General features: G+C 40.4%; 1 protein-coding gene across 1 annotated transcript in view; it reads right to left on the reverse strand.

Annotated features, from left to right (window-relative positions):
• The window catches only part of LOC132397708 (tumor necrosis factor ligand superfamily member 13B-like), a 37,832-nt gene extending 17,752 nt beyond the window's left edge, over window positions 1-20,080 (reverse strand). Inside the window, exons 1-5 of the mRNA XM_059976479.1 lie at window positions 19,684-20,080; window positions 17,378-17,513; window positions 11,651-11,707; window positions 5,972-6,084; window positions 3,460-3,610 (exon numbers count right to left, since the gene is read on the reverse strand). Of these exons, the coding sequence (XP_059832462.1) occupies window positions 3,460-3,610; window positions 5,972-6,084; window positions 11,651-11,707; window positions 17,378-17,513; window positions 19,684-19,929 (703 nt within the window). The 5' untranslated portion in view covers window positions 19,930-20,080. The remainder of the gene's footprint in view (window positions 1-3,459; window positions 3,611-5,971; window positions 6,085-11,650; window positions 11,708-17,377; window positions 17,514-19,683) is intronic.
• Window positions 20,081-20,297: the final 217 nt, after the last annotated feature.

Raw genomic sequence — 20,297 nt, forward strand, 5'->3', positions numbered from 1 at the left:
TTCCTCCACTATATTCCATCTTCAACTTCTTCACCCATTCTCCTTATCTGTCTACGTCATCCGCAGAATCCTTGCTTCCTCAACACTACTTGCTCTTCCACCTGTCTTTATATCATCCACAAATGACCACAAAGCCATTAATTCCATCAACCAAATTATTGACGTACAATATGAAAAGATGCGATCTCAACACCAACCCCGTGGAACACCACTAGACACTGACAGCCAGCCAAAAAATGCTCCCTTTATTCCCACTCTTTGCCTCCTACCAGTCAGCCAGTCTTCTATCCATGCTAGCGTACTGTATGACCTGTAATATTATGGGCTCTTATCTTGTAAAGTCATAGACCTTCTGAAAATCCAAGTAAACAACATCCACTGACTCTCCTTCATCTGTCCTGCCTGTTATTTCCTCAAAGAATTCCAACAGATTTCTCAGGCAAGATTTCCCCTTTAGGAAACCATGCTGACTTTGGCCTATTTTATTATGTGCCTCAAAGTACTCTGAAACCTCATCCTTAATAAAGGACTCCAACATCTTCTCAACCACTGAAGTCAAAATAACAGACCTGTGATTTTCTTTCTTCTGCCTCTCACCCTTCTTGAAGAGTGAAGTGACATTTGCCATTTTCCAGTCTTTCAGAATCGTTCCAGAATCTAGTGATTCTTGATAGATCATTCCCAATGCCCCCACAACCTCTTTCAGAACTTTGGGTGTAGTCCATCTGGTCCATGTGACCTATCTCCCTACTGACCTTTCATACCACCAGTACCTTCTCCTTGGTAATTGTAACTACACTCACTTCTGCCCCCTGACACTCTTGAATTTCTGGCAAGGATCTTCCATAGTGAAGACTGACACAAAATGTTTATGAAATTTGGCCACCATTACCATCTCTCCAGCATCATTTTCCAGTGGTCCAATATTTACTCTCACTTCTCTTTTACAATTTATATATCTGAACAAGAATTTTTGAATCCTCTTTTATATTATTGGCTAGCTCACCTTCTTATTTCATGTTTTTTCTGTCCTTATGGTTTTCTAGTTTCCTCTTATTGGTTTTTAAAAGCTTCCCAATCCTCTAACTTCACACAAATTTTTGCTAATGTTACACAGCTTCGCTTTTCCTTTTAATCTACCTTTGACTTATCTTGATAGCCATGGTTGCCACATCCTCCCTTTAGAATACTTCTTCATCTTTGATATGCATCTATCCTGTGTCTTCTAAGTTGCCCCCAGAGACTCCAGACATTGCTGTTCACTGCTATTGTCCCCTTTCAATTAACTTTGTCCAGCTCCTCTCCCATGCTGTTGTAATTCTCTTTATCCACTGTAATACTGATGCATCTGCTGATATCTTCTCCCTCTCAAAATTCAGGGTGAATTCTCTCAAATTGTGATCACTGTCTTTTAAGGGTTCCTTTACCATAAGCTCCCTAATCAAATCTGGTTTATTATACAACACCCAATCCAGAATTGACTTTCCCCAAGTGGGGTCAACCAGAAGCTTCTCTAAAAAGCCATCACATAGGCATTCTATAAATATCCTCTCTTAGCATCCAACACCAACCTGATTTTTCCAATTTATCTTCATATTGAAATCCCCTATGACTATCGTATGTTACCCTTCTTACATGCACTTTCTATCTCCTGCTGTAATTTGTATCCCACATGCAGGCTACTGTTTGGAAATCCCTTCCATAAGGATCATTTTACCCTTGCAGTTTCTTAATTCTACCCACATGGATTCTAAATCTTCTAATCCCATGTCATTTCTTTCTAGGGATTTGATTTCTTTTTTTACCAATAGAGCCTCCCCACCCCCTCTACCTACTTGCCTCTCCTTTCAATACAATGTGTATCCTTGGACGTTAAGCTCCCAGCTATAATCTTATTTCACACCATCCAGATAAGAAGTGATGGTATCATGATTGTAGTACTAGAATTTTTTACCGCTGTCTTTTTATCTAATTTCATCATGTAGATTTTGATCAGTTGAGCCCCTGAGTTGATTCCTATGGCTTTACTGGTAACAGGCAGCCATTAAAATAGACCCATTTACTGCCTCTGTTTTCTGTTCCTTTTCCAACCAAAATGCATGAATAGAGTATACTGATCATACATGGTTGCAAAGATCAACTGAAGCAGATTTTGCTAAGTTTAATTTTGTAGGTATACTGTATGAATTATGGTCTGTATTTGAACAAGAGGTTAAAATGTTATATATATAGATGTCAGAATAATTTGCTTACTGGAATCTAATAGAGAATTTCAACTATTAAGATACAAAAACAATTTGTGCAGTTTGTTTATTTTAAGGGACTACACATTGCAACTGTTATTCACCTTAAAGATAAGAAAATTAAAATAATTTTATGAATCAATGCCCTATGGGACAGACACCCCATCCACCAGATCCAACATACTATTCAATGAACAACCCTACTCTATTCAAACCCAGATCAAAGAGATATAAGATCTTACAACACACACAAAATGCTGGTGGAACACAGCAGGCCAGGCAGAATCTATAAGGAGAAGCACTGTTGACGTTTCGGGCCGAGACCCTTTGTCAGGCCCTTCTGCACCACCAGTATTTTGTGTGTGTTGTTTGAATTTCCAGCATCTGCAGATTTCCTTGTGAGATATAAGATCTTGTTCAACTCGTCCAATTTTGTAGAAATATGTGTAGCTTCTCCACTTTCCCAAGCTATGACCTGGCTCTTCCATCAACTCAGATAAGACATATTTTCCTTCTCACATTCAAACCAATGCATATTATTCTCACTTAGTTCACCTTGGCTTTGCAGGCTGCTGCAGACCCATTCAATTTATACTGGCAGACTTCATTACCTTCATATTCAGGTCCAGATTCCAATCATAACATGACGGGAAAGACTTAATGAGCTGAATAGCCTAATTCTCCTTCCATGTCTTACAGTTTTATGATCTTCTCTTCCATCTCTACCACACCCCACCCCCTTCTCCGGGCACCTTCCCTTCCATTCACAGGAGATACATCACCAGTCCTTCTACACATCGCCTTCCTAACATCTGTACACTCAAACAGTCCTTCCAGGTGAAGCAGTGATTCATTTAAACATACACTTCAGTGTACTTTTTGAATCGCATAATTTTTCTCTAATATTTGGGAATCTACCAAATGCAGAATAGGCTACTGCTTTAAAGCATTTAAAAACATGCCTTTCTTTTCTCACTTTTCTGTGTGATGAAATCCTTCCGATTTCTAATGTTAACTTTGCTTCTCTCTGCACAGGAGATTATGGAGCTGCATCCAAAGGTGCAACTATAAAGGGGGGGGGGGGGGGGTTTAATCTGATTTCAGTTTTTTAATTCAGATTAGTATATGAGCTCACTGAGAAGTTTTTTATTTGACATTCCAATTCCAAAGAATGATATAGATGTACAATAGACATTTTGTATAGCCAAGAACTTACCAGCAGTGAAACAGCTATTACTGGATGTGTTGTTTGGCATGTTTTGTATGCACCGAAATAACGTCATCAGATGCTTTTCATTCCCAAACACATTAACCTTCCTTCTCCGTACAACATGACCCATAACCATGCAGTTATCATAGTACAGAACCTGCAAAATGAACAATCAATAAACAAGCATGATCTGGAAGCAATTAAATTACTTATTATGAATTTTTTTTAAAAGCTGCTAATGCTCGAAATCTAGGGAAAAAAACAGAAAATTCTGCAATCACTCACCAAGTCAGGCAGTATCTGTAGAAACAGAAAGAGAGTTAACATTTCAGGTCAAAGACCCTCATCAGCACTGTGAAAGAGAGGAATTGTGTCAGTTTTCAATTTCCTGCAACTTAGAACTATCTTGTTTTCCTTCTTTCTCAGTTCTAATGAAAGGACATTGACCTGAAATTATCACTCTGTTTCTCTTTATACAGCTGCTACCTGACCTGCTGTCCTCTCTATTTGTTTCTGTTTTTATTTGTGCATTATTTAATTGAAATAACAAACCTAAGGGTTTTCAAATACATACAGTAGTGGATTAGAACAATTAAAATATATAGAGCAACATGTACAAAAATGCTGGAGGAACTCAGCAGATGATGCAGCACATGGGAATAAACTGTCAACCTTTCAGTCCAGCCACAATGAAGGTTCTCAGCGTGAAACGTCAACTGCTTATTTGTGTGCATTGCTTTGGATTTGTAGCCTCTGCAGAATCTCTTGTATTTATAATGTCATTATGCTGTTTAGATACAGGAACTATCCATAACTGTTAAGATTAACTAAGCAATGGTGTGCTATATTGAGGATTAAACTGTTGGATAACATTTCCAATGGAATTGACAGGTAACAAAATTAGGATTGATGTTTCTTTTTTGCCGGCTTGTGGCACTGCGGATGCCCTGTATTTCAAGGCCAGGTTTGCTAATTAGAGCTCTTTGGATTGTTACTAATTATAACAAATGGGATTAGAGCAGTAGATAGTTAAGAATTGGCAATGCAGCTATGTGTTGTTCATTAGAATTGGACTAGCCAATAAAATGTAAGCAGGTCAGTGTTAATCTGAGTAATTATACTGAGGTTAGGGCTTGTCAGTTATTATATGTTTGAAGCTAGAAGTTCCTAACAGGTAAGTAGTTCTTGTTAGGAACTTGCAAGTTCTAAAATAGCTGGAAAGCAGTCTTGCTTAGAGTAATAGCTTACGAGTTACTTATTCGAGTTAGTGGGGCTGGGCTTGCTTTTCTGTTTTGGAGTTGCTGTGTATTTTTCTTGCTAAAGATAAAAATTGTCATTTAAAGTTTCTGGTAATTGGCAGAGTATAGTGCATCCAGGTTAACTTAAAATCAAGCCATGCTCAAATGAAAATATTTTCATACAAGTGCTCCCATGAGCTGCTGCTTTTGTGTTCTGTATCTTTTCCCTGAGTACGCTCATTTTTGCCATAATACCTTGTTCTGAGGCATGGCACTTTATGCCATTTAAAAATGAAAGATGAACTCTGAGGTTTGGATTTGGTCACTGTTCTTTTCTCGACACTGTAACTTTGATCTCGCCTACAGACTCTAGCTCCCTATCTTGCTGGCAGAACCACTTTGCTTTTAATCCCAATCTTTTGTGTTGGTCCATCCGTCAACACCAACCTTGCTCATCTTACTGACCCAGGCCTGATTCTCAGCGTACCTCAAAATTCTCATTGCTCATTTTGCTATTTTTGCTCTTTTTACCTCTTTTTGCTGTTCACCTGAGCTCCTCAGTCCCAGACGACACAACAAAAACTCCCTCTCCCACAAAATGCTGGAGGAACTCAACAGGTCAGACAGCATCTATGGAATTGAATGAAGTGCCAACATTTTGGGCTGAGGCCCTTCTTCAGGACTAGAAAGAAAGGGTGAAGAAGCTTGAATAAGAAAGATCATGGCTTCTTCCTCCTTTATTTCTAGTCCTGAAGAAGGATCTCAGCCCAAAACGTCAACTCTTCATTCTGCTCCTCAGATGCTGCCTGACCTGCTGAGTTCCTCCAGCATTTTGTATGTGTTACTCTGGATTTCCAGCATCTACAGAATCACTCGTGTTTATAACTCTCTCCTTCTGTCCCCAGCCTCATTCACCCAAAAGTCAATCATATGTTTATCCCACATTTTCATAACCAGCATACAGAAATAATGAAAAAATACATCCATTATTCATATATATGTCCTTCTCAGTTATTCATGGTATATTGGGCATTGATTGCACTGTTGTCTAATTCCTATTGTTTTTCTATGGTCACCTTGGAGAAAATCTGCTCATGGGAGTATGCCAGAGAGGTGTGTGTAAATGCCCAAACCATGCATGTTCTTCTGACTTGTAAGTGGCAGGCTAAGAGAGCCTGTAGAATGCATCATTTTAATGCTCTGCATAAAGCTAGAAATCTCACCTTTCCAATCTATCCCCATCAGCAACCCCACTCTTGTCATTGTTACATTAGGTTTACCTGACTGTACACCGTATAAAAGCCTTCTTCTTTCACAAGTATTTTATTGGCATTTTCTGCCAAAGCTTGTCCCCTCTGAGAAGCCACGGTCCAAGGAATAAAAGTTGAATCACCTGTTGACAAAATATTAAAAGGCATTGAGGAAGGAATCCAATTAAACAATTTCATTACAGCAGTTGTAAGGATGATACAGGTTATCATGTGTGTGTGTGTGTGTGTGTGTGTGTGTGTGTCTGTGTGTGTGTGTATGTATGTATATATATATATATATATATAGGTTGGGTTAATTAAGCAGCAAAGTGGAAAAAATTGAGTACACATACATTTTCAAAAAATTACTTTTATTCACAGAACATAAGACTTTGAAGAACTATGTTATTTGGCCAATCAAGTCTGCTCTGCCATTCAATAATGGCTGATTTATTTTCCCTCTCAATCCCATTCTCTTTTCTTCTTCCCGTAACTTTTGATCCCCTAACTAATCAAGAACCTATCAACGCCCGCTTTAAATTACTTTTGTATTGGTGTTCATTTAAATATTTTAGTTTACTTGACTACAGTAATTAGCCTTTCAAAACATGTATTAATGTCCTCCATTTTATCATTCTTCACTTAATTTTTGTGTAAAGATTTCAGGTGTAGTTTATGAATTCAAAATTCAAAATTATAGACCTTGTGCTATAACGAGAGGATGGACAAACTTGGGTGGCTTTCTCTGGAGCAACAGAGGCTGAGAGGAGATCTGATAGAGGTTAATAAGATTTTGAGAGGCTTAGATAGAGTAGACAGGCAATGTCCTTTCCCAGGGTTGAATTGTCTAAGATCAGAGGGCATGCATTTAAGATGAGAGGGGGTAATTTCTAAGAAGACATGGGCAAGTTTTTTTACACCAAGGGTGCTAGAATTCCTGGGATGGTGGCAGAGACAGAAACATTAGAGGTGTTTAGATAGGCGCATGAATGTGAGGGAAATGGGAGGATTGGATATCATGTAGACTGAAGAGATTAGTTTAGTTAGACATTTGATTACTAATTTAGTTGGTTCAGCAAAACAATGTTGGGCAAAGAGGCTGTTCCTGGAATGCACTGTCCTACGTTTTGTGTTCTTAAAACACAAACACGATTTCTGCCAGTAACCCCTACCTGACTAATTAGAGGAAGACATGTGAGACAGAAGTGTAGAAAAGCAACAACCTTTACAAATTACCTGCTGTTCTCTGTCTGTGTTTGGTTAGCACATTTTAGAATAAATACATAGTTTTCAGACTGTACAATTTTGTAACTTATTCCTGTGGGTATTTAATTAACAAACAGATCTGTCATTAAAAACTTAAGCTAATTGAAAATAAGATATATTTATAACATGCTGTGCTATAAACGTATTTTATTACAGTGCCAGTGACCCCAGTTAAATTCCACCGCTGTCTGTAAGGAGCTTGGATGTTTTCCCCATGGCCATGTATGTTTCTTCCTGGTGGTCAGCATTTCCTCTTACATTCTAAAGACATACGTGTCAGGGTTAGTGAGTTGTGGGCATGTTATATTCGTGCCGGAACCATGGCAACACCTGCAGACTACCCAGAACAATCCTTGCTGATTTCATTTGAGGCAAATGACAACTCATTTCTGCACCCATTGTCTCAGCTTGCTCCTGCCCCACCAAACTTATTTCTGCATACCTCAACACTGTTTTACCCCCTGCTTGTTCAATCCCTTCCCACCTATGTTCGTGACGCTTCACACGCTCTGAATTTTTTCAATGATTTTAAGTTCCCTGGCCTCCACCACCTTATTTTTACCATGGACGTCCAGTTCCTATATACCTCCATCCCCCACCAGGAAGGTCTCAAAGCTCTCCGCTTCTTTTTGGATTCTAGTCCTAACCAGTTCCCCTTTACCAACACGCTTCTCCATCTAGTGGAACTAGTTCTTACTCTTAATAATTTCTCCTTTGGCTCTTCCCACTTCCTCCAAACTAAAGGTGTAGCCATAGGCACCTGTATGGGTCCCAGCTATCCCTGCCTTTTTGTTGGCTTTGTGGAACTGTCCATGTTCCAAGCCTATATGGGTATCCGTCCCCCTTTTCCTTTGCTACATCGATGACTGCATTGGCGCTGCCTCCTGCACGCATACTGAGCTTGTTGACTTCATTAACTTTGCCTCCAACTTTCACCCTGCCCTCAAATTTACCCGGTCCATTTCCGACACCTCCCTACCCTTTCTTGATCTTTCTATCTCTATCTCCGGAGACATCTTATCTACTGATATCTACTATAAGCCTACAGACTCTCACAGCTACCTGGACTGTTCCTCTTCCCATCCTGTCTCTTGCAAAAATGCTATCCCCTTCTCACAATTCCTCCACCTCCACTGCATCTGCTCTCAGGATGAGGCTTTTCATTCCAGGATGAAGGAGATGTCTTCCTTTTTTAAACAAAGGGGCTTCCCTTCTTCCACCATCAACTCTGCTCTCAAATGCATCTCTCCCATTTCATGCACATCTGCTCTCACTCCATCCACCCGCCACCGCACTTGGGATAGGGTTCCCCTTGCCCTTACCTACCACCCCACCAGCCTCCAGATCCAACGTATAATTCTCCGTAACTTCCGCCACCTCCAACAGGATCCCACTACCAAGCTCATCTTTCCCTCCCCCCTCTTTCTGCTTTCTGCAGAGATTGCTCCCTATGTGACTCCCTTGTCCACTCGTCCCCCCCTATCCCTTTCCATCGATCTCCCTCCTGGCACTTATCCTTGTAAGCGGAACAAGTGCTACACCTGCCCTTACACTTCCTCCCTCACCATCACTCAGGGCCCCAGACAGTCCTTCCAGGTGAGGCGACACTTCACCTGTGAATCAGCTGGTGTGGTATACTGTGTCCGGTGCTCCCGGTGTGGCCTTTTATATATTGGTGAGACCCGACACAGACTGGGAGACCGTTTCGCTGAACACCTACACTCTGTCCACCAGAGACAGCAGGATCTCTCAGTGGCCATACATTTTAATTCCACGTCCTATTCTCATTCTGATATGTCAATTCATGGCCTCCTCTACTGTCAACATGAAGCCACACTCAGGTTGGAGAACAACACCTTATATTCTGTCTGAGTAGCTTCCAACCTGATGGCATGAACATTTATTTCTCTAACTTTCATTAATGCCCCTCTTCCCCTTCTTACCCCATCCCTTATCTATCTATCTATTTATTTATTATTCCCTTTTTTCTCTTTCTCTCTCTTTTTACTCTCTCTGTCACTCTCACAATCACTCCTTGCTGTTCTCCATCTCCCTCTGGTGCTCCCCTCCTCCTTTCTTTCTCCCTAGGCCTCCCGTCCCATGATCCTTTTTCTTCTCCAGCTCTGTATCCCTTTTGCCAATCAACTTTCCAGCTCTCAGCTTTATCCCTCCCCCTCCCGTCTTCTCCTATCATTTCGGATCTCCCCCTTCCCCTCCCACTTTCAAATCTCTTACTATCTATTCTTTCAGTTAGTCCTGATGAAGGGTCTCGGCCCAAAACATTGACTGTACTTCTCCCTGTAGATGCTGCCTGGCCTGCTGCCAGCATCTTGTGTGTGTTGCATACATTTCATTGTGTGCTTTGATAGTCTGACGTATGTGTGACAAATAAAGCTAATCTATAAAAAGGAACATCATTATTCAAGAAGAACTTTGTTTCATTGTCATTGGGATCTGTTTCACAGAATATTTTGAAGATTAAGTTGGCAAGTAGAGCCCTTATTGTAAGTGTCACTTAGCGGCAAAGTTTAGACACTAAGGAAAGTTTTCTCTTGCATTGGCCATGGGGACACGTGTTTAAAGTTTGAAAAATCTACCCTGTTTCAAGTGTTAGACTTCCAAAGGGCAGAGATAGGTTTAATTCTCTTGTCCTTTCCATCATGTGATATCAATATTTTTATTAAACCCTTGACTGATTCCTTTTAAAATGAAAACCAAGGTTGAATGGTTGTAGGAGAAGCAAGATGAAATACTTAGATACCATAAGACTGTAAGATATAGGAGCAGAATTAAGCCATCTGGCCCATCAGGTCTACTCCAACATTTCGTTATGGCTGATCCGTTTTCCCTTTAAGCCTGAATCTCCTGCCTGTTCCCTATATTCCTTCATGCCTTGACAAATCAAGAATCTATCAACCTCTGCCTTAAATATACCCAATGGCTTGGCCTCCACAGTTACCCGTGGCAATGAATTCCACAGATTCACCTCCTAATTTCCCTTCTAAAAGGACACCCCTCTATTCTGAGTCTGTGTCTACTTGGTTTCAGACTCCACCAATATGATTTGATTGTGACTAAGAAGGCTTATTTTGAGATTGTATTCACTTGGGACCTTCAGCTAAGAGAAGAACTCAGCTGGTATCTTTTAGCAAAATTCACTTGACCACCTAGAAGCACCGTTTATTATAACTCTCTGCCTCTGTATTCCATCCCTAAACCAAGCAGTTTTTTTTTTCATTTTCATTCACCTGCAAAACAAATGTAATTAACTTTGATGTTCATTTTCTTACTTGCAGCATTGACAAATATCTTGAGCATTTTAAAGTATTTTATTTATCATTTATTTAGAAACGCAGCTTGGTAGATAGAGTAGCAGTTAGCATGCAGGGGAATGTCATGGGTGGCAGATGACTCATATTGTTCGCAATAGAAACTGTTCTACATAGTTCACAAACACCATCGCTGAGTTGTTCACTTTATGAGACAGCGTCTGCCAGTGTAAGATGACCACTTTTGGTTTGTTCATAATGGAGGTAAAGGGCTGCAGCTTTTGTTAAGCACGTAAACCGACTCTCACATGTTTCATTCACCAAATCCTACAGTATGGTATGGTATATCACTGTACCGTACCGTACAGATGATTACTCGGTCACATGCTTGTGATTGGGTGGTGTGGGTTTGTTGGGCTGGAAAGGCCTGTCACCATGCTATATCGCTAACTAAATAACATTGAGCCTCATGAACACATTGGCATGAGGACAAAAGATAATCACAAGATTCAGCCCTTCAATCAAATGTACCCTGTTTCAAATCAGTTTTGTTTAACCCCCCTGCCAGTTAAAAACATTTTGTGGGATTTCTGGTGGGAAACTACATTTGTAGCAGATACAAGGAAATCTGCAGATGCTGAAAATTCAAACAACACACACAAAATGCTGGTGGAACACAGCAGGCCAGGCAGCATCTATAGGGAGAAGTGCTGTCGACATTTCGGGCCGAGACCCTTCATCAGGACTAACCGAAAGTAAAGATAGTAAGAGATTTGAAAGTAGTGGGGGGAGGGGGAAATACGAAATGATAGAAGACCGGAGGGGGTGGGATGAAGCTAAGAGCTGGAAAGGTGATTGGCAAAAGTGATACAGAGCTGGAGAAGGGAAAGGATCATGGGACGGGAGGCCTCAGGAGAAAGAAAGGAGAAAGAGGGAGATGGAGAACAGGTAAACAACTAAATATGTCAGGGATGGGATAAGAAGGGGAGGAGGGGCATAGGAGGGAAATGGAGTTAAAGTTTTTCAAATGAAAGAAACACCAAATGGTGTGTGTAGATAGTTGGTCATATTCCAAAACCCCAAAGGAAATGGTGTAAGAGATAACAGAAGCTTTGTACATTAATTTTCAACATTCTACATATTTACAGCACAGCATCTAGCCTTCCTGAATTACCTTGCTGAATTGTGCTTCCTTCACTGTTAGGGATTAGTTGCAAGAAAGATAGCTGTTCTGCAAAGAAACAAAATGTATTGGTTAGTTTTATATTAATTGCGATTACAATCACACTTCTTAAGTTATAGCTTCCTTTTCGGTTTCTCACAATGAGGTAATCGTTTTTTCTATGTCTGATACTTGGAATCCAAAACATAGCTTGAATGAACTTCCTCAATAAAGTCTACTACGAATTAAAGGTTTTAAAAGAAATCAAGACCCTTGTGGAAGTTGCATTGATAGTCTGGGGCAGTTGCAGTCACGCCAGACCTTTGAAGTGAGAATGCTGGAGAAACCTCCGCTTACTATGAACCACATAGACTGCAGCAGTGTGTATTCAAGCCAAATGAGTGAGACCTCTGTAGTGAGACTTTTCCTAAACATAGTTGCCCTTTACTCAATACGGGGTGCCAGAGACAGATGAGATGGATGTGGAACATGCCCAACAACTCAGGCTCTATTGTCTTCCTTAACTTCAAAATATCATCGGCTGTCCGTTTGAAGTTTCCATTGACTTTAACACCTCTATTGTAAATGGCGATTGATCTTGTGAGTAAGGAATTCAGAGAGGCAATTTCCAATGATCAATATCTGTAAATGATGGGGCCAGTTCTGTATAAAAATAGCAGTTTTCTGTTAGAGTTCAGAACAGCGTGCATGACAGAGGCCTTGCTTTCGCCTAGTGCACAAGTAAAACAAAAAGAATGCTTAAGTCATAAGAGTACGTCTGTTCTGGGCCCACTTATTTTAGTTAGTTTATTTTATTGTCAGCAATGACAGTTACTTCGACACCATCAGGTACTTACCATGAAATAAATCCTCGAGGCAGGCCATAACTCCATTTCAATACAATGTTTGTCTGTTTTGAAAAGCAAAAAGAAGCTGTCCCTCTTCCCCTTTAGTCTTACTGGGACGTATTCCCTTCCCTTCAAACAGCTTTGTCTCTGAAGACAAAAGCAAGTGCAAACACTGTAATAAGACCACGTGTCAAAAGAGCAGAATTCGACGCGTCACGTCTACTCTCCATTCAATTGTTGATTTATTTTCTTTGTCAAGTTCATTCTCCTGTCTTTTCTCTCTAACCTTTGATCCTTTGATGCCCTTAAACTGTAACCTGGAACAAAAACCAGAATCTGGAAAAACTCAAAGCACCTGCTTAACGCAACGAGTTCTTCCAGCATCCTGTTCTTTGCCAGCACCTTTCACCACAAGTGCACTTGATCATCTAGGAGCACGATTTATTATAACTCCCTACCTCTGTAATCCCTTCCTAAACCCAGCAGATTTTCATTTCCTTCACCCTGCAAAACAAATATAACCAAATTTTGACTTGAGCCTATTTTACTACGTGTAGCGTTGATTCAGATTCCTATTTGGATTGATTTATCACATGCGTGTACACCGAAATATACAGTGAAATGTGTCACGTGCTGGCGGCAGCCACACCTTCTGGCACCAACATTGCACGACAACAATGCCCGACAGAACACAGAAGCAACAAAGTAACAGCAGCGAAACAAGACCTGCTCCTCCTTCTCACCAACACCCACCAACCCATGCACAGACATAGTCCTCTAACCACCAGGATAAGCCATCTTTGGCCTCCAGGAAGGCTCACTGATTTGCAGATACTGGGCCCTGACTTCCCCAGTGATTCACAGAGATTCAAATGCCTAGGACTGTTCCTGTTTGGGTGCCACCTAAACACATTGATTACATTTTAGCACCAAGGCATTGCCGCTCCATTCAAGAGGTACCATTCTGGCTCCCTAAATCCAGGCTCCATACATAATTTCCTTTCCTCAGTCATTAACAGCTAACCATATTGTCATGATGATGTGCTGCATTGGGTTGGTCCCATGTGTTCATCGGAAATAGGCAGGACATTTTCATCGGAATTTAAATTCTTAAAATTCTTTGGAGACAAGCTGTTCTGGTGAATCTGGCAGAAGAAGTTGTCCTTCTGCCCTTTTTCCTGCAGTGGGATATACTTCCTCCCCTTCAAACAGCTGCCACTGAAGACAAAAGAAGCTGAAAATGCTGTAATTTGGAACAAAATCCAGATTCCGGAAAAACTCAAGCACCTGCACAAACACAAACAAGGCTAGTAGCAACTTGACTGCCTGATTTACAGTGCACCTGATTTCATGGTGCAGCTAAACCAATGGAAAATAAAACAGGCCGTGATGTAACAAGGACCACCTCTCTTCCATCAGTCTCAGAATCAGGTCTATGTCATGAAGTTTGTTGTTTTGCGGCAGCAATACATTTAAAAAGCGCTATCTACTCAGGAATAGTGATGGCTATTTAAACAGGTTATAGAAGGAAACGGCTCCAAGAACATGCCCATAGTCAACATTGAAAGGAATTTGCATGTGAGTATGAGGACAACCTGTAACATTTGTAGTGATCTTCAGGTTTATGAATGATCCACATCGCTTCCCTGCCTAACGCCCACCATTGCAGAAGGCGGACTTCAATCAGTTCAATTCCCTCCATATAAAGAAAGTGCTGCGAGCCCCAGTGGGATCTGCTGTAGGCCTGATACAGAGCCGGCCCACACCTCCAACCATGTCATTTCAGTGCAGGCGCAACCCTGATGTCTACCCAAAAACGTGAAAAAATGCCCCCCACCAAAAAAAACTCCACAGTTCAGGAAATTGCAGCTCAATCAGTTTCTCCCAATGTGATGAAAGATACTACTGACCAGTGACACTTACCCAGCTCATCCCAAATGGGCATTTTTAAGAAATGTGGGGCCATGACCATCTCTGCTGAGAGAGGGTCTAACCATATACCCTTGACATTCATTATTAGTATCCTGGGCACAACTTGACCAATCATGTGAAGTAGGTCAGCAAGTGGGTATTCTGTGGCCTATAGCTCACTCCCAATACCCGCAAAGGATTTCCATCATCTACAAGGCACATTTGTCTTCATCTAGGTAAACGGAATGCTCTTCATTTACCGAGATGAATACAGCTCCAATAACACAAAGCTCAGCACAATCCAGGATCAGGTAATGGTTTAATCACCCTGACCTCTCCCTCTCACCTCTACCGTGGCACAATGGCTACCGTGCATGTCTTCTGCAAAATGCACAACATTTACCTGCCTTGACCACTCTTACATCCCATCCCAGACGTAGAGATTTGACCAATTACACAGACAAGGATAGTGGGTTCAGGGAACACTCACTCCAACAGATACTCCCACTGGGAAATCCAGTATATCACTGGTCCTTATTTGCTACAGGGTCCAGTTCCAGGAACACACTAGCCAACAACCTTCAGGGAGTACCAGAAGGACCACTGTAGTTCAAGACATCAAATTACCACCATCTCTCCAAGAATCATTAGGGGCAAACGTTATGTGCTTGACTGAACATCAATATCCATAAATCATTAATGAATTTGAATATATAACCACCGTTGAATAAGATAATATATGATCCTGAATTTGAAATCAGTTTTTTTGCCTGATCGACATACTTTACTTATTGAGATACAATGCGAACAGGCCCTTCTGGCCCTTCGAGCTGTGCCACCCAGCAATCCCCCAATTTAACCCTCGCCGAGTCACAGGACAATTTTACGAAGACCAATTAACCAAAGGTGGCACATCTTTGGACTGTGGGAGGAAACTGGAGCACCCAGAAGAAACCCGCACGATCATGAGGAGAACGTACAAACACCTTACAGGCAGCAGCAGGAATTGAACCTTGGTCACTGGAACTGTAAGGTATTGTGCTAACTTATGTGCCACCCTTATGATTAACAACCTTGATCTATGCCTCAAATATACTGTATCCAAAACTGAGCATTTATAGACATTTAAAGCAGAACATTTCAAAAATTTACAACTCTTGTCTAAAGAAAAGTTCTCCCCATCTCAGTTGTAAACTTACAATTATTATCTCAAGACTATGTTGTCAATATTATTATCAATTATTATTTCAACTATCTCAAGACTATATCTCTAAGTTTAGTTATCTAGTCTTATCAGAAACTGCTCAGCCTTGCTGAAATCACTCTTGATTGGTCTATATGTTATGATGTGCGCTACCAATATTGGAATCCAAGTGCAAAGGAAAGTTAGACTGTGATGTAAAGACAGCAACAAGAGCTTATTCGTCATAATTCCAAAAGAATGTTGGTGGCTTGGCTGAGTGACACCACCAGAAGTACCATTCTTAAAACTAGGACCCCATGATTAGCACTAATCAGGCGTCCGCTTAATTAATGCAAGTAACATGGAATCGCTGAGCCTATCAAAATAAGCTTAGCAAGCTTAGACTGAAGGCACCAGAAGACTGCATTACAAAGAGTGAGTCACTTGAGAAAAACCCAGGGAACTCTAAATGATTAATGACTCTCATTAAACAACAATTAATCAGTTCAGCTGCTCTAAAAACCTTGGAGCAACGCTCTCTGGCACCCCACACAGGCCCGAAGAACTCATTACACTATACTGCAGTGAAAATAGGTCAAATTTCCTAATTTCCTTTCCAAGGAAAAATATCCCCTTTTCCAAGAATCAGTCCCATAAATTTGCCTTGCATTGTTTCCAACTCTGACCTTGAGTCCATAGACTCAGAATGCCCACAGTAATTTCTTAACTTGCGTAGGCACAACAGAACATTCTTAATTCTATACTCCAATCTCTTGTAACAAAGAATAACTCTTCAATTAGTTGCTTTAATTAATTTATATACCCGCATTTTCACTTTTTGCCAGAACTAACACACTTGATTCTCTGTACATTAATATTTGCTAGTTCCTCGCAATGCATATACAGTAAAAAAATTCCTTTCTATTTTTGCACCCAGACACACAAGCTCACATTTTTCCCTCAATGTACTCCATCTGCCACCTCCCCTCCTGTCACATGAAGTGAATAACTTTTTAATAGACTTTTTGGTTTAGAAATATATTTTAATGCTCTTAAAGCAACATCACTCTAATGCAGTTTGCATGATTTACACTATGATAAAGGTATTCACATGCAAATTCACAGAACAACATTGTCAGATTTTTGGGCATTATGACATGCTGATATCAGCATGTCGGTTTTAATGTGACAATACCCGTTGATTAATTGCAGGTTCTTAGGAATTATTAGAGCTGGTATGATCTCTGCAGCCAGGTCTTTAATGGGCATGCAGTAATATAAGATGTATTCTTTCAGGTACAATGGAAGCTCCTGGAGATCATAGGATCTGGGGAGACTAATGAAGAACGGTGCCTGGAGGAAGCACATTCTATGTGAGAGAAGATTATAGAATGTAGAATAGGACCAGGCCTTTCAGCCCACAATGTTTGTTCTGACCATGGTGTCAGTTCAATCTGCATATCTGCCTGCATTGAGGTCTATATCCTTCTACTCCCTGCCTTTGCGCGTGCCTATCTAAATATCCTTTAAACTTTGCTATCATGTACAATGCTTCCACCATCTACCTTGACAGTGTATTCCTGACACCTCTAACTCTAACAAAAAACTTACCACATAAATCTCCTTTGAAGTTTCCCTCATTCACCTTAAACCTCTATCCTCTATATTTTGACGTTTCCACCATGGGAAATTGAAGTTGAATGCATTGTAGGAGGTTGCGAGGAAACACTACATGGAAAGCAAGCTACAAAATATCTAGTCTTTACCTTGATTATAATTGTAAAGTCATTTGCTTACTTTCACAAGCTCTGGTTTCTCTTCTTTTTCTTCTAAGACTTGTGATTTCATGGTTGTCGTCATTCAGTGTGGTTAACTGTTCTCTTATTTGGAATTGGGCATTATTGTCATTTTTTAGATTCTCAGGCAGATCTTCCTGAGGAGAATTGTGAACAAAACATAAATAGAAAAATTTCAGTGGTTGCTTTTCCTCTCTCCTGAGAACATAGATTGGAAAACAGTCACCCATCGTCATTCTTCATCCATGAAAATATACATTGATTATTGACATGAGATTTTACTGTGGGAGACATGAAAGTCTGATCAACACTTCTGGACTGAAAGTCCACTCCAGTCATTGCCAGGAAAGTTGGGCAAGAACTCTACCATCTCTATATTTACAATAGCTGATATAAATTGGTGCTTACCAACTGTTACCCAATTTTTCTATCAGCTTCCATTAGGTTGAAGGGTCAAGTGTGAAGTTTATTGAGTCCTTTGACTCAGTAAGTTATGGTGTGTCCATGAGCTCACTGTTAAGCATCACTCTTCCTCCCCTCCCATCAATACATTAATCCCAGATACACCCAAACTCTTTAAGGCTACAAGGCTCCTCAGTGCTGCTGGCATCTCTTCCTTGGCAGTTCCCTCAGGGGTGTGAGCAGTGGTTTGGTGACAAGCAATAGAAAGAAAGTAAGTTTCTGCCCACAACCAATCTAAAGGCCGCCGGAAATCTCAGATAATCAGGAGGACCTGGTCTCTGTTTCCACTTGCCTCTGAAGATCAGAGATATTTAGAAACAGTCAGAATATTAATATCTTAAACATTAGAAATTATCAATACAAATTAAAGTCAAAATTCACTTTAAAACATGCTTTGCTGATGTGAAGCAATTAAAGTATTAATATTAAAATACGATGACACTATGACTCTAAAATACCAAAAACATTTACCTTTACTTGTCTTTTAAATGAGTGTCAGTTATCCCATTCAGATGGTTGAGGCCATGCTAGATGCACCAGTTTTGACTAGCATGAAGCTGAGGGATGGGATACAAAGGGTATCCATCTGGGTGAGTTATGGAACAAATATGAAATCTGAGGCTGAGTGCAAAGTTAGTTGTGCCCTGATCCTAACTTTGTCGCATTCCATCATTACGTCCTGCAGTGAACATGACAAAGAATAGAATATGCTGACTTGAGTACTGCAGCTAGTCAGCTTGTGGCTTCCCCTGGCAAGATTAGCCTGACATCCACACTGTCTGGCTCACATCACCTCAGTTCCACTCAACTATCTGTCAGAAAGAATCTGATTTGTTCAGAAAGGGATAGCCAGAGGCTTCTTCCCAGGGCTGAAATGGCTAACACAAGGGGGCATAGTTTTAAGGTGCTTGGAAGTAGGTACAGAGGAATGTCAGTGGTAAGTTTTTCACGCAGAGTGATGGGTGTGTGGAATCCACTGCCAGCAACAATGGTAGAGGCGGATACAATAGGGTCTTTTAAGAGACTCTTAGATAGGTACGTGGAGCTTAGGAAAATAGAGGGCTAAGCAGTAGGGAAACTCTGGGCAGTTTCTAGAGTAGGTTACATGGTCTGCTCATCATTGTGGGCTGAACGGCCTGTAATGTGCTGTAGATTTCTATTTCCTATGATTGCTTATGATCCTTACTCGTGCAGACTTTACAATGCTCTTCTTCAGCTGTCTGCTGAAAGGTTGAGGGGAAAAGTGATCTGTCTGTATTTGCAGTTTATATTTATGGAGGAGCCTGGAGAATTAACAAGGGAGAAATCCGTGGTCATTGAGAAACACTTTCTAATGTTCTATAACACTATCTAGTCAGTTAGAGAAGCACTGTTAATGGGTTACAAAGTACAGGAAGCAAATATTTGGAAAATTGTACAGAAACATACAGTTGGGATTTGTGTCATACTCTATAGTTAAAGCAAATAGAATAAATACATATATAGGGTAGTAGGAAGAAGTTACACACACAAAGAGCTAGAGGAACTCAGCACGTCAGGCAGAATCTATGGAAATGAATAAATACAGTAGTCGATGTTTCAGGCCGAGATCATTCTTCAGGACAGAGGAGGAAGGGGAGAGATGCCAGGAAAAAACTGATGCTTTAAGTATTCTCTATCTGCCCTGAAGCCGTACTAATGTGATAATCCTGTTGCATTTATCATCATAAAATTGTTGTCTTATTGTCAGCTGTCACTTGCTCGATATTATTATACTTCAATTCACTATGACAGAGGATCACATATAGAATTTACTCCAGTAAATGGAAAAAAAATCCAAGAGATTTTGTGGAAATATTTTCTTACCATTTTCTTTTCATGAAGCATTGAGCTATCCTCAACATTAACTCTGGTCCTCTTGTTAAAAACATGAAGCTGTTTATGGACATTTGCCAGTTCATTTCGTAGATCACTTATTTGCTGCATCAGTATTACCAGCAGGGTTAAACAACATAACACGGCCAGGAAGAGGATAACAACAGTTAAAACAAACCCTCTCATTATAGATCTGGTCCTTGATTCCGGTAAATTATTCCAGTATTTGGGTTGCATCGTTTCTTAAATAGTTTTTCTTACTTAGTATCCCAGTCACTCTGATACAATTCTTTCACTCAACAGAGGAAGTTCGTATGATAGAAGGCGTTATTTTGCAATGAGAACAGGAAATTGTATTTCACGGGAATATTTGCATAATTGAATTGTTTAAAAGGGCCTTATCTGTTATTCTGAAACTGCAAAATGAAACAGATATGAATTTGCTCAAAAGTACATATTCATGATTAAATGCACTAAATGTAATGTATGGTTCCTACATTTGCTTTCTATGTAGCTGTATGCATTAAAAAGCCCATAAGTTTTATCTTCATGGTCATTAACATAATGACTTATGTTTGTTCATAAACTGGTTGATAGATTGAGCC

This window comes from Hypanus sabinus, chromosome 8 (assembly GCF_030144855.1).
Source record: "Hypanus sabinus isolate sHypSab1 chromosome 8, sHypSab1.hap1, whole genome shotgun sequence".
NCBI classification, from domain to species: Eukaryota; Metazoa; Chordata; class Chondrichthyes; order Myliobatiformes; family Dasyatidae; genus Hypanus; species Hypanus sabinus.